Source organism: Rhinatrema bivittatum, chromosome 1 (genome assembly GCF_901001135.1).
Source record: "Rhinatrema bivittatum chromosome 1, aRhiBiv1.1, whole genome shotgun sequence".
In the NCBI taxonomy this organism is placed as follows: domain Eukaryota; kingdom Metazoa; phylum Chordata; class Amphibia; order Gymnophiona; family Rhinatrematidae; genus Rhinatrema; species Rhinatrema bivittatum.
Window position 1 is genome coordinate 45,312,707 of NC_042615.1, and position 15,252 is coordinate 45,327,958.

Below are 15,252 nucleotides of genomic sequence, written 5' to 3' on the forward strand. Positions count from 1 at the left end.
CACTACCGAATATCGCCTGCACAGACACTAGCAAGAGAAGGTATTCTTCATGGCACCCCGCGCTGCGGGTTACCACCGGCTCTCTATTATCTTGTGTACATGCATCTACAATCTCCGGCTTATTTTGCACTACGGGCCTCTACCTGAGATATCCTACACAAGCACCACTGAGAGGAAGTATTTCCAGGACCATCCCGCACTGCGGGCCATCATCAGAAAAGACCAGCTTGCAGGTCCTACATCTTGGACTAAGTTCATTACCCGTTCTTCGGGTACCATTGCAGTATAATAAAGTTATTTCTCTGTTGTCAATTATCTCTGAGACTCCGCCTGTCGTGGTGAGTCACCACAGGGCTCCTCCCTGTGGGTGGAGTCTACCCTTCCCAAGACCAGGGGCCCACTGTCTAACTCTAGACACACAGAACATAACAAAAGCAATAGACTAAGAAGGGGGATTATTACGCCTGAAAGCAAATTCCTGGTGTCACTCCTCACCATAATTACTCATCTACTTCTCGGCCTTATCCACAGTCAGCTACTTCACTTCCTGGTCTGAATTCACCTGCTTCACTTCCTAGTCTTAATTCATCTGCTTCTGGGCCTGGAGCAAGGTTGCAACTTTTGACATATGAAGCATGAATACAGGCTTTCATTCCCTTTACTTTCACAACTGATAATGGTGTAAGCAGAGCTTGCTAAGGTCTGCCCCAACGTTGTTCTCAAGTATTAGCTCAAAAAAGTTTCAGATTAAAACTATCATCTGGCTGTATTCAATGTGCAATATCGACTTGAAGTTTCAGCAATGCAGTATTTACCTGTTGAGATGTCTTAGAAATAGCTTCAGTTAATACTTTGCAATTATGGAATCTTTAATCAAGGCAAGTCACAATAAATCAGATTCACTTCTGAAACTGGGGATATTGGCATGGTGCACCCAGCAATCAGACTGTAAATTCTGGCTGCAGTATTTTTAATATCAGACAAGACCATTTTTAGCACTATTAGTCAGGGGAACCCAGTCTAGTTGTAATGATTTAGTTCATCCCTTCAGTTTCATTAGTATAATCTATATGTCATACTCATTGCAGTGGTTACTTATTCAATTACCTTTGTGACCAAGTTCTTAAAGAAATGCCTCCCTGCTCCATTCTCAAAGAAATGCCTCCCTGCTCCCCTGAGGTAATGCTATACAAGAACTATGAACTGGGATAGGAAACCAAAATGGAGTTTTGTTTTCCCTCTTCAGTAATGTCTTAGACTTTTTACTCGAGCCTAGGATTGTTCATCCTGCGAACTACCACTGGCATTAAAGAGAAGAGAAATTAAGGAATTATAATTTGTTAAAACTGCTTGTTTTCACAGCTTTGAATACGACCTGCAAAAATCACCACTAAAGGGTTAACATGCAGCAGAGTCTGAACTGTAACTTTAGCTAAGCAGACAGGGAAAGTCTTCTGGGAGCTGCGGAGCCTACTGAGCTAACCCAGAGCAAAGGAAAACAGTGTGAGGTTTTGATTTTCAAATCTATGGGCAGCAGAAAGAGAGAGGACGAGTCCCATTATGAGAGACCAGGAGAGCTTTTCTTGGCATGGTGGAAGTTCAAGAAACTGCTCACCAGCTGTTCTAGAAATCCATAGACTTGAGGGGGAGTATCTGCATCCTCCCTGTGAACAGATAAGAACAGATAAGTGCACAGAATTCCCTGGATGGGTATAACATTTATTTATTCTATTTATTTATTCTATTTATTTATTTATTTATTTATTTATTTAACACTTATTTATACCGACATTCAAAGGACATCACATCGGTTTACATGGAACAATTTGGGAAAAATAGTACAAAAAAGTTAGTAACTTTAAAAAGATAATATAATAATAAAAGGAGGAGATATAGAACAAATCTAGATAATAAACAAGAGTGCAAGAATTAGGAGAGATTAACCTGGAAAACTTGCTATGAATATACTCTTATTAATGTATACAATTTGGTGCAAGGGGGGAGAGTGTGAGTGCGAGATAGCTAGGGGAGGGAATTATGGAAAAGGCCTGTTTGAAGAGCCAGGTTTTAAGTTTTTTTTTTTAATTTATGTGAGCAAGGTTCCAGCCGCAGTTCAGGGGGCATGGAATTCCAGTTAGTGGGACCTGCGATAGTGCTCTCTCTTTTGTGGCAGTAAGACGGGTGAGTTTTGAGGAGGGTGTGTGTAAAGTACCATTGTAGGGGATCTGGTGGGTCTGATGGATGTTTCGTAAGGTAGGGAGTCATTGAGCCAGTGTAAATCTCAGTTATGTATTGTCTTGTGTAAGATAGTGAGGCTCTTGTAGCAGATTCGGAATGGGATTGGGAACCAGTGGAGGTCTTTTAGGATTGGGGTAATATAATCTGTTCTGCGTGTGTTGGTGAGTATTCTGGCTGTGGCATTTTGTAGCATCTGGAGAGGTTTGATGGTTGATGAGGGGTGGCCTAGAAGGAGGGAGTTACAGTAGTCTAATTTGGAGAAAATTAAGGCTTGAAGGACTGTGCGAAGATTGTTAAAGTGGAGCAGCAGTTTAAGTTTTTTTAAGACATGAAGTTTATAGTAGCATTCCTTCATTGTGGTGTTTATGAATTGTTTGAGGTTCAGTTGGCTGTCTAGGATGACGCCAAGGTCTCGAACTTGTTGGGCGATAGGAGTTGAGTGGGGAAGAGTGTTGAGGTTTATGGTGGTTGAAGTGTTGGGTTGTGAGAGATGATGATGAGTTCGGTTTTTGATGTGTTAAGGGAGAGGTTGAGGTTAGAGAGGAGGAGGGTGATAGATTCGAGGCAGGTTTTCAAGATCTCAAGGGATTTGGTGATGCATTCTGTAGTGGGGATAAGGATGTGGATGTCTTCTGCATACAGGAAATGAGTAAGTCCTAAGCTAGACAGGAGTTGACATAGGGGTAGCATGTAAATATTGAAGAGGGTAGAGGATAGGGAGGAACCTTGGGGAACACCTCGAGTTAGGGTGATGGGTTTTGATTCGTTGGTACCAATTTTGACTATATAGTGTCTGTTGTTGAGGTATGATTCAAGCCATCGGTGGGCAGTTGCCAGTGATGCCAGTTTCAGAGAGGAGGTTTAGGAAGATCACATGGTTGATAGTGTCAAAGGCAGAGGATATATTTAGCATGGCAAGAATGTAGGAGTGCTCTTTGTCAATACCTTTAAGTATAGTGTCAGTGAGGGAGATTAGGAGTGTTTCTGTGTTGAAAAATTGCGGAAGCCAAATTGAGAATGGTATAAGATGTTGTTTTTTTCTAGGTGATCGGAGAGTTGGATATTTATTACTTTTTCCATGAGTTTAGCTAGGAATGGTAGCTTAGAGATAGGTCGGTAGTTGGCAGGTTCAGAAGGGTTGAGATTAGGTTTTTTGAGGATAGGTTTGGCAATAGCTTGTTTTAAATATGCAGGGATGCTTCCAAAGGTGATGGAACAGTTAATGATATCAGCTAGAGGTTTGGAGATTAGGTTGGGAGTCAATAGGAGGTGTTTGGTGGGGATGGTATCGGTGGGGTGTGGTATCGGTGGGCTGGTTTAATTTTCTTGAGGAGGGTTTCTATTTTGGACGAGGAGGTGGTTTCGAAGGAGTGTAGGGTCGTATGCGGAATGTTTGGGAGGTTGAATGAGGAGGTGGTGGAGGGGGGAAAGCTTGATGCAAGCTTAGAAATTTTGTCATGGAAAAAGCGGGCAAGGTCATCACACATGGTCTTATTTTTATTGTCTGTATTGGGGGGCAGGTAGTTTTAGCAAAGTCGGATACATAGGAGAAGAGAGCTTTAGCATTGAATTGAATATTGTGAATTCATAGGGCGAAGAAGTCAAGTTTGGTGTTGTTGATAGTGGTCCTATAGAGGGCAAGTGCGGATTTGTATGAAGCCTGAAGTGAGAGGGAGGGGTTCATACGCCATTTCTTTTCTAGTTTTCATAGGTTGCGTTTGAGTGTTTTTAGTTCACCTGTGTACCATGGTTTTTTGTAGTTATGGGAGGGATGAAGTACTTTGGTTGATAGGGGGTAGATGTTGTTGGCGATTTCGTTGGCAGTATTGTTCCAGTTGGATAGGGCAGATTCGGGGTTGGAAATTTCGAGATCGTTGAATGCATCGGTGAGGGAGAGTATTAGGTCATCTTTGGAGCAGGGTTTTCTGAATTGGAAGGTTGTGGGTTGTGAGGTTTGGAGGATAGAGGATTTTGTAATGGCGAGTTTAGTTTTAATGAGGAAGTGATTGGACCAGGGAACAGGGGTGCATTTCGGTGTTTCAGAGTGGAGGAAGTGGGAGTTGATGAAAATGAGGTCTAAAGTGTGGCCTGCTTTGTGTATAAGGCTTGTAATAGTTTGCGTAAAACCCATAGCGATCATAGAGGCTAAAAAAGCTTCTCATGAGGGGGAATGGGGGTTGGCATCTACGTGGAGGTTGAAGTCGCCAAGTAGGACAGTAGGTATGTCCATATTGATGTTGTCGGCAATGAATTCAATAAGGGGAGAGGCGATGTTTTCAAGGAGGCCTGGGTGGAGGTAAAGTAGGGCATATTTGGAGTTGAGGGGATTTAAAGAATCTTATTTCAAATTTGGGTGCGGTGTGAACCTTTTGGGGTGTTAGTTTGAGTTCTTTTTTGGCTGCTAATAGGATGCCGCCTCCTCTTTTTTTGTTCCTCGGTAAGGAAAAGATGTCATATAAGTGACTAGGAAGTTGGTTAAGAGGGACAAGGTCGGTTTGTTTAAGCCAGGTTTCTGTTATAGCACAGATGTCTGGGTTTTCATCAAGGAGAAGGTCATTCAGTATGTGTGTATTTTTGGTTAGGGATTGGGAATTGAAGAGAATAATGGAGAGGGTTGTGAGGCCAAGGAACTGTGTCAAGGGGGATAATAAGATGGGGAGGAGGAGTCTTGAGTGAGAGATTGGGTTGGAGAGGAGAGGTTTTTTTAGAGCTGCATGGGGAATAATGGATGATGGGTATCCAACCATGGGATGCCATGGTTGGATATTGAAGTAATGAGGGTGGGGTGAGCAGTGGTATAGGAAGTGACTAAAGAGTGACAGTGGAAGAATGAGAGAAGGGAGGAAGTAGGGGTTAGGGGAGAGGAGAAGTGCTGGTTGGCAAGGGGGGGGTGGCAGGATGAGGAGTAAAAGAGGAATCAGTGGATGGTGGTTAGAAGCAAGGGTGAGGGTGGACAGGAGGGAGGAGAGAGTGGTTGCAAAAGAGATTTGAGGGAGAGGAAGGATGGAAAGGAAGCTTCAGGGGTAGCGCAAAGGGGTGCACTAAGGGGCAGGCCCCTTTGTCGCGCTCCATTGATGTGCGATGCTGGCGCGCGGCGCCTACGGCTCACCGGCACGTGGTTAAATAGTTCTGTACCATGTCGTCACTCAGAGGTCAGTAGGTGGGCGGCGTTAACAGCAGGCTGGCGCTGGGCGGGTCCGATCGCGGGCCTGGGAGGTTGCCAGAGGTGGTGCTTCACCATTGAGTTGGGCAGGAGGGTCGATTCCTGACCGCGTGAGGGCGGCGGTATTGGGGCCGATATCCGGCCTCACTGGGGCTGCGGTGCTGGAGGGGATTTCCGGCATCGTTGTGAAGGCGGTGCTGGGGCCTCTATGAGAGCGGTGTCGGCTCGGGCGCTGAAGCGGCGGCAAGTCCGGCACAGAGGGGGCAGAGAGCTCACCGGCGCGTTGTTAAATAGTCCTGTCTCACATTTAGAAGGCAGTCTTATGTTTAAGTGAATGACCAGCTCTGTGTAGAAAGAGAAAGTGAGAGAGAATAAACCCACCAACTCAACCTTGATTCACCATAAACTTCTATTGCATTAAAGGGTGGATTTGTGCTGCCTCAGTGATTTACATCGAGAAGCTGTGGTTATTTGGAGAATTGTATCCTGAGGGATTCAAAGCCGACAGTGAGATGTTTCTGGATTATGTACAAAGACAAAGAGTAAAACTCCATCTTGCCAGTATATCAGTCCCACATGGGCCCCAGTGGTGATAATTTTATGCACATTTAGCGATATCAGACAATTTTTGGTACTTTGCATTGCTATATTTATGCTAGATTTACTGTTAAAATTATTCAATCAAGTACTAAGTTACCAAAGTAAGAGACCTCTGCATAATTGTCTGTTTTTGCAGAGTGTGTTATTGACTTGTTATTCCCCTGCCCAAGTGATAGCTACTTGTGGATGTCCACTACACAATGTTATTTCAAATGTTTTATTTTGATTTGCTTCCAGTAAAAGTGAAAATTCTTACACCTTGTCAGTGAGTTTAGATCTACTGAACCAAGTGGAAATATCACTGCTCAGAGAATTTGTGCGTGAAGACCAGATTGTGGTATTTGGAGTGTTTCTGGGACACTGTCTTACCCCTTTCAATTGAGCAAACCTGAAAGAATTTATAATATTGGGTTTTTTTATGCTAGCTACCCCTCTCGTGGCACTAGGTAATCTAAACTACCTCAGTGGGGGGGGGGGGGCTACACTTTATAATGAAATTCCTTGATCACTGTCAATACACAGGTGCATCTGAACAAAGAATGTATTCCTTGAGCAATAGATTTTTGCCACTGTGGCAACAGTGCTAGACCTCTGTCCATTATTATAAAAAATTTGGGTCATTCATCAAGCCGCATTAGGGTCTCATCACGCAATAAACAAGTTCTAATGCGAAATACACGTGTGATATTTATCGTGACTTGTTAGTATTTAAATATGATAATGAGTATGCAAAATCCAGAAAATTATGGAATTAAAGTATTCCCTCTGTATTTCATGGTATAATATCGCATACTAATGCTGGATTTAACAGGGGAAATAACTTTTTGATTTGTGGTGGGGGCAAAACATTTTTTATCATGCCATAGCAGCCATTATCACAGGATAGCAGTAATTATCGCATGCAATAAAATGAGGCCTTCTCTCAGATACTCCTATACCACCCTAGTGAGCCAATAAAAACATCTTTTCTTACCTGCTCTCTTTCCTAAAGCTACAATGTTAGGTGGAAGTGTACTAGTGGTGGGATATGCAGTGCTTCAGGCTGCTGAACAGCAACAACCACAACAACAGGGAAGGGAGATTCTAACGCCTCCTAGGGAAGAACCCGTCACTGGAGCCAGAGCTGCAAGCCCCACTAGTGGAGCGGGATGGCCCCCATCAGGGCTTGCAATGCAGGAGAGCATGCAGGTGGTACAGAGAGCGCATTTTTCATACCTGCACAACAATGCTAGGGGATGCCTGTGGAACATGTGGTTAAGAGGTATCGCCTGAGCTCTCATGGAATTGGATCAAGAACTCAAGAGGGGACCTGAATCCTGTCACTTAAAAGTTCCACATAATACCGGACCTCACCAAACTATTGTGCGCCCTGCATTTTATGGCATCTGACTCATTCCAATCAACAGTCAGGGTAATCAGGGGAATGTCACAAATATCTTTTTCCCGCTGTCTGAGCCAGGTCATAACAGCTATACGTGGCCACATTAATCATTACATCAGATTCCCTCATGAAAGGCAGGACTTGCTGGACTTGAAATAGATCATGGCCAGTGGCAGGGCTCCACAAGACCAGGCCCTACCTCAACACTAAGGCAGGAGATAGCCTCATTGGTACAGGTCCCAACTTTGTTCATGGCCAGAAGATTCCCATGGCACCATCTATGCCTCGGTGCAGTTGAGACATTCGGCATGACAGGCCACAGAGCGATCAGTCAAATATGAATGAAGTGCTTCAGTACATAAGCCCAAGTGTCCCAATTCTGTGTGGAGGGCATGGCTGGAGCCTTCAATGCATCCATGCACTGTTCGACAGGAAGTTCTGAAACAAGTAATATGGAACACCTTTATTCCAGCCGCTACCTTGGCAGAAATAGCAGCCACAGCACAGAGGTCTGTGGTGGTCAAGCAGACAGTCCTTAGTGATGATGAACCAATGTGGGTCTCTGAAGAGATGTCTTTCCTCCTTCTTCACAAAGAGGATCCCCCAACCCATGGGAGCCAACTGTTGGAGATGGTGAAGAATGTTTTGGCATCTTGTGCCCAGGAGTCCAGGAAAGAAAGTTGGAACTTCTTCTGTCCAAGATGGAAGAAATGTTTACACATGGCAAAATGGCTCAAAGTCCTACTGTTCCTCACTTCAAGAGCTCCCAAATTTTGGAGTCAGTCATCACCATATAGTAGTCAGTTCCCCATGGGTGGAGTAGTCTCTGTTCATTCTGAGTTCTTACCAGATATTTTCCTGTCAGAACAGCAGAAGTCTCTTTCTCATTCTAAAGGAGTTGGAAACCAAATTGCCTCTGTGTGATTATTGGTGCTATACACTGTGGAGATTATCAGTACTGTTTACAAGGCTTGGAAAAGAATTATGTACTTTGGTTAATGAAAAAAGGGACTTAAAGCTATGTTTCCCCCCACCCCCATTTCCCTCCAGGGAGACCTGGACCTCAGAATTAAAAAGCTATTCATGGAGAACTGGTTACAGATAGGGTCTATTTTATTTCTATGTGCCTTTGGGCACAGAATGAGGGTTCTATCCCACCCAGGGATCACCTGTAAAATCATGAGTGGAGTGGAATAGGTAAATAAAAATTGGTTGTTTACTCTTTCAAAAAATACAAAGACTAGGTGACACTCCAAAAACTTACTAAGTAGCACATTTTAATCAAATCAGATAAATCACTCAACGCATAGTTAAGATCTGGAATTCATTGCTGGAGGATCTGGTAAAGGCAGTTAGTGTAGACAGGTTTAAAAAAGGTTTGGACAAGTTCCTGAAGGAAAAGTCCATAAACTGTTATTAACCAGATAAACTTGGGAAAAACCACTGCTTTTCTGTGGGCATAAGCTGCATGTAATCTATCTACTATTTGGGATCCTGCAAGTTACTTGGGACCCAGGTTAGCCACTATTGGAAGCAGGATACTGGGCTTGATTGTCCCTTGGTTTGACCCAGTTAGGGTTGCCAACTAGTTCCAGATTTTCAAGACAGGTTGATCCAGTCCTGGTTTTACTCCATTGTGTACACAGACATGTTCATTGTTCCCTTGTTCATTGTAATTTCCCTTCTCAGTTACTTGTAAACCGACATGATGTGTCCTACGAATGCCGGTATAAAAAAGTGTTAAATAATAAAATAATAATAAAATGTAGTAGGGAAATCAAAACTACAAGTCCTTGCATGCATTAGTAGCATGGGATTTATTTATTGTTTGGGTATTTGCCAAGTACTTGTAACCTGGATTTGCCACTGTTGGAAAGAGGATGCTCGGTCTGACCCAGTATGGCAACTTCTTATGTTCTTCTGCAATGAAGTAAAACCGGACTGGATCAACCTGTCCTGAAAATCTAGAGTTAGTTGGCAATCCTAGACCCAGTATGGCGGTTCTTATGATCCCAGGATGAGAGTATCCATTCAGTGGATGAGTCCAGATATTCTAAAAGTGGACTTCTTGTGCATTGCACTGCATCAAGTGACTTTGTCTATCGACACCTCCACAAAGAAGTGGGAGGCACACATCAGCGTGACATGAACCCAAGGATCATGGTACCCAGTGAGGAATGATCTGCAAATCAACCACTTGGAGCTGAGGACTATCTATTATATTCCAAGGGCTTTCTCACAACTTTTTTCAGGGAAGAGAGTCTTGATCCAGATGGACAACCAAGTGGCTATATTCTTTGTAAACAAGTAGAGAGGTACAAACTCTTACATCCTCTTCCAGGAGGCCCTCCAAATCTGGTTTTGTGTAGTTCATCACAATGCCCATCTCTAAATGATCTACCTTCTGGGAATCCATAGCAGTTTAGCAGGCTGCCTCTGCAGAGTGCTACAATTATACAAGTGGGCCCTAGATCAAGGAAATATGGACATTTTTGCAGATTTATCAAAGAAAACTCAAGAAAGTAGGAAGAAATTTCTGGAGATAAAGCAAGAAATGATGTCTCTTGGAGTGTACTTTATTGTTCATTATCCTTATAAATGCCTTGATAAAATTCCAAATTTTTCCTATATTTTTTATGAACCCACTCAATTGCATTTGTTCCTTAATTATAAAAAGTTGGGAAGTCCTCAGGGTCCCTGTAATGGTTAAAGGTTGACAGGCATCTCTAGCAAACAGTGGTTATTTTGGAGAGTTAGACTTATTGTATATTTTCTTTTTTCTTTTTTTTTTCAGTGTCAATCCCTCATTGGTAGTTATGAGGACCCCCCGCCCCCTCAGTACTTTTGTGGGATAGTAGACTGTTGAATTATGTTTGGATGTTATGTGATTTATTTTCTTATTTATATTTGTAACAGAATGTCAAATTCTGCCTCCTGTAGCTGTGTTTGCCCTTTAGTGCCAGCAGTGTGAGTCAGAGGTCTCCATCCACTCTCTGCCCATTTGTGTGAGGTCAGTGTATTGTAGGTGTATTTATGTAGTGTAACCACTCCTGATTGGGGGGAATCTGTGGTTTAACAACACTCCTGTGCCCATGTGACATAGGAAGAGTCAAGAATCAGCCTTAGCTCAGAGCTGAGGGATCAGGTGTCCCTCCTCGCAGAGGGTGCCTGAGGAGCCTTATCCCCTCACACGGTTGGCCTGGGGAGTGAGGAGGCAATTCTAAGTACTGGAGTGGAGTGGAGGAGAAGGATTTTAGGACAGACATTCCTGGAAGTCCTAAAGTTGATGAAATGAGTTCTGGAATATGAGGATGAATGTGCAAAGAGATGTCAGAGGAAGGGCAGCCTGCTTGACAAAGTTCACCAGAGTCAGAGACTGGTTCAGCTACATTTAGTCCAAGACTCAAGAGAGAGAGAAAGGAGGACCTTGGAGAAAAGATTACAGCTACCAAACAGGTATTGGGAAGGCCCTGGGTAGAAGGGGTACCGTCCCTAAGATCTGACCTATTTTGGGGGAAGATGTATGAAGGGGTAAAAGAGACTGTATTTATTTTCGGTGACTTTTGGGGGGGATTGAGTTACAGTGTGAGCACTATTCAGAAGTGTATTTTTGGTCTTTGTCTTTTCCCTTTCATCAGTCAGTAAAGATTTTTATTTTGATCAACAGAGCTGGTGTTCTCATGATCTTTTTGGCGTGCTTGACTGGTGTGCAGGAAGAGGCCCCTTTAGTACAAAACCCTAAGGGCCTTGAAAAGACTATACTTCCCCCCACCTTGTGTTGGATCCCTGGGGGGAGGGGGAGTCACTGGGCCTTGTGTGGTCCTTTACCCTCCCTGTATACCACCTGCCCAAGAGCTAATTGAGATGAGGGTTACTTATATTTGCTATAGAACTGATATTTCATGTTTCAAGTTTATCATAATGCAATTTTGTGAAATTTATAAAGAGAAAATTTAAAAAAAGAAAGAGCCATTCTGATGGTTTAGTGTCAGCACTAAGGAGACCTGGGTTTCATTCCTGGACCCATTTTCTGCTCATCAGTTTGGCAGAGGCTGAGGGATGCTGCAGAAGCAGTGTTCACAGCTCCCCCCATGGCTGAGGAAATTCTCTTTATTGCACAACAGTGGTACCTGTAAGTGGAATTCAGGATGTTGTTGTGATTGGCTAGGACGGAGAGGGAAGAAGCTGGGACCTACTCTGAAAAATAATAAAACCCCCATTGAGCCTCAGCTTCAAACCACCTATTGTAAATTATTGAGTAGGGGTTCAAACTAGTTCTGGCTGGGTTGAAAGCTTAAGGTGCGGAAGAAGTTAAACCAGACCAAATATTTGAACAAAAAAAAAAAACAGTACAAAATTAACTTTCCATTTCTGTGTCTATATCTTTTACAGGTGAGGTCTATATTTTATCAAGCAGCAAAAGCATGACACAGTCTCACAGCGGAAAACTCTCTAGGATTATTGACCCAAAAAGGTAACCTTTGCTTTCCCCTGCTCAAGGCACATAATCAGATCTGTCTTACAACTAAGTAAGAAATAATTGTGACACAGCATCTGAAAAGAACTATAGACTTCCTGCAAGATTTATATGCAATAACAAAAACATGGGAAAATGTTGGCAACATTGAGAAGTCTTGTTCAGGGTCATAAGAAGCTCATGGTAATGTTCCATGCCCCCACCACCCTTTGTGTGAAGAAATATTTTCTAATGCTACTCCTGAGGCCGCTCACTTGGAGCCTCCTATCATTAGTCTCTTTTTCTAGAAATTCCTTTCCATTTCTTGTGCCTTAATTATACCTGTCAGTCATTTGCATGTCTCTATCATATCTCCCCTGTCTTTTCTCTCCTCTGTGAAAAATAGGACATTTAGATACTTAAGAATCATTCACTGGAATTTTGGTGCAGCCTCCGCACAAAATCAATACCGTTGTTATGTAGAACAAGAAAGTGTTGCGTTGACTCCCTAGGGATAGAGAAGTTTAAATATTATATGTCCTTTACAGTAGACCCTGTGGAGGTAATTTTCAAAGAGATACGTGGGGCTTGCATGCATAAAGTCAGCATATATGCATGTATTTATGTACATATATGCTATTTTATAAACTTCGAGAGTATGCGCATACTTGCACTCTTGCTCGCAAATGTTAAAAGGGAAAAAATGGGTAAGCTAGGGGTGTTCTGGGATGAGATTCAGAAGTATATGCATGCAAGTTGCTATTTTGTAAATGGTACACATGTATACATTACCGAAATTGTCTAAACATATTTACACCTGCCAGTTCACCTGCCAGTTCCCTCAAGCCCAGTGTCCTGCTTCGGGTTCAAATCAGACTTATATTTTGTCTGCAGTGTTTGTATGTGACATTTGGGTGAACTGGTAGGGGTTCAAGCTGAAGTGCTGAAGGGCTTGTGTGAACTGGTGGCAGTATCAGCGAACTGGTGATTCCAAGGGTGTGCACAAGTATGCGTTCTTAGAAGTGGAAAACCCACATACTTTATAAAACATCTGCTACCCCTCCCCTCCCCAGTGTTTAATTCTGGATTCTTATTTGCGAACTGTTACAGTTTTATTATGTACCGTGTTTCCCTGAAAATAAGACCTCGTAGAGGTTTTGCCAAATTGCTAAATATAAGACCTCCCCCGAAAGTAAGACCTAGCACATAATTCATGTAAACGATCAAATTAGCTACGGTATTCCCTCCCATACAGTAACGCGCACCCCTGCCGTTTTGCTGCGCGTTTAACCTGCTAACTTACCATCTACCCTTACCCCTGCGTTAGAGGCAGGGGTAAGGGTAGGCGGCAAACTTTCCCCCAGCCCCCGCTCACCTGCCCTGGCCACGTCCATGGGTGCTGGTCTCCGGGGCAGCCCCAGTCCTCTCCCCTCCTCCCGAAGCAACAAAAGCGCAAAAAAAGCAAAAAAGCGAAAAAATAAAAGTTGCAAGAGAGAGAGGGGAGAGAGGACGGGCAATCCTACGCTCAGGATTGCCAGTCCTCTCCCCTCCTCCCGAAGCAAGGCGCGAAAAGCAGCCTTGCTCCGGGAGGAGGGGAGAGGACTGGCAGTGTACGGTAAAGCAACGAAGTGACTTACTTTTTTCACAGCCCTCCTCCGGAGACAGATCGCAGCTCCCCTGCCTCCCGGCGAAGATGGATGCCTGCACGGGCGAAAGCGGCCCCTGTGCGTGTGATTGGGTCGCTCAATGCGTGACGTCACGACGTTTGGCGTCACGGCATGTGACGTCACGCATTGAGCGGCCCAATCGCACACACAGGGGCCGCTTTCGCCCGTGCAGGCATCCATCTTCGCCGGGAGGCAGGGGAGCCGCGATCTGTCTCCGGAGGAGGGCTGTGAAAAAAGTAAGTCACTTCGTTGCTTTACCGTACACTGCCAGTCCTCTCCCGCTCCCCTGCCTCTGCTTCAATGGCAGGGGAGAAAGACTGATATTTCACGCATATCCAGCATAGCTCTCTGCTTCAACGGCAGAGGGAATGAAGAAAAGTGGATCTATATACAGACAACAACCAACAAGGAGTGAATTACATAGTCTGGGTAAACAAATAAGCATGGGTGTAGCTTGCTTATTGCAGTGGTTACTACCCCTAACTAATTAAGCTAGATATTTCATTTAGATGAGGTTCCAACACTGCTCTCCACATTAATGGTGGGGGTGGAAGGGAAATAGAACCAAAAGGTTACTAAGAGCCAAGAGAAACAGATAAGTATGATAAAAAAAATAAAAGTGCGAAGCTTGCTGGGAAGACTGGATGGGCCGTTTGGTCTTCTTCTGGAGTCATTTCTATGTTTCTATAATGTTCATTTTTTACCTTATATTCATTGCCAGTATCTAATTGCAAGTGGCTGCCTCATTTGGCCTTGGATTTGTGTTTTGTTGACTTATCTAGTAGGGCAGTCTCAAAATGACATACCTGAAATCCTAGATCTTCCATTGCATCGTTCCTGGATGTGTGTGAAGGAGAATGCCTTACCCTCAGTATCTGGAAGAAATGTTTCTCTTGTGCCATTGACTTCATTTTGTCCAAAGGATTCAACATCAAATTAAGTTGAGGGTGGCATAGAAATGTGATTTCAGAAACATTTGATGAAAACATAAGAACTTAAAAAAATGCCATGCTGGGTCAGACCAAGGTCCATCAAGCCCAGCATTCTGTCTCCGACAGTGGCCAGTCCGGGTCACAGGTACCCCGCAGATAGTTGATCCATTTCTTGTATCTCACTCCCAGGGATAAGCGCTCGCTTTCCCCAAGTCTGCTTGACTAACAACTAGTTATGGACTTTTTCTTCAGGAACTTGTCCGATCCTCTTTTGAACCCCACTTTGTTATTTGCCTTGACCACATCCTCCGGCAACAAATTTTATAACTTGCTTGTGTGCTGAGTGATAAAATACTTCCTATGATTTGTTTTAAATCTGCAGGTTGCTAGTTTCATGGAGTGTCTGCTAATCCTAGTGTGGTTTGAAAGGGTAAATAACTGTTCCACCCCACTCATGAGTTTCTAAATTTCAATCATATTCCCTCAGTTGTCTCTTTTCCAAATTAAAGAGCCCTAATCTGTTTAGTCTTTCTCCATAAGGGAGCTTTCCCATCCTCTTTATCATTTTTGACTCCCTTCACTGTACCTTTCCTATGTCCGCTATGTCGTATTTAAGATGAGGTGACTAGAGCTACGCACAATACTCAAGGTGTGGTTGCCCCATGGATTTATGCAAAGGCATTATGATATCCTTAGTTTTACTTTCTATTCCTTTCCAAATAATTGTCTTTGCTGTTTTTCATGTGGGCACCAAAGCTTTTCATAATAGTTCTTCAGATTAATTAAAGCCATATGAAAACAGATACCTCAGCATG

The 15,252-nt window shown here is 43.5% G+C and overlaps 1 protein-coding gene across 3 annotated transcripts in view; it reads left to right on the top strand.

Moving 5' to 3' along the window:
- Positions 1-15,252, top strand: part of HHIP (hedgehog interacting protein) — a 438,585-nt gene that overhangs the window by 342,753 nt on the left and 80,580 nt on the right. For all 3 annotated transcript variants that reach the window (XM_029600029.1, XM_029600180.1, XM_029600103.1), the window contains exon 12: positions 11,775-11,856. In XM_029600029.1, coding sequence (XP_029455889.1) covers positions 11,775-11,856 — 82 coding nt within the window. The remainder of the gene's footprint in view (positions 1-11,774; positions 11,857-15,252) is intronic.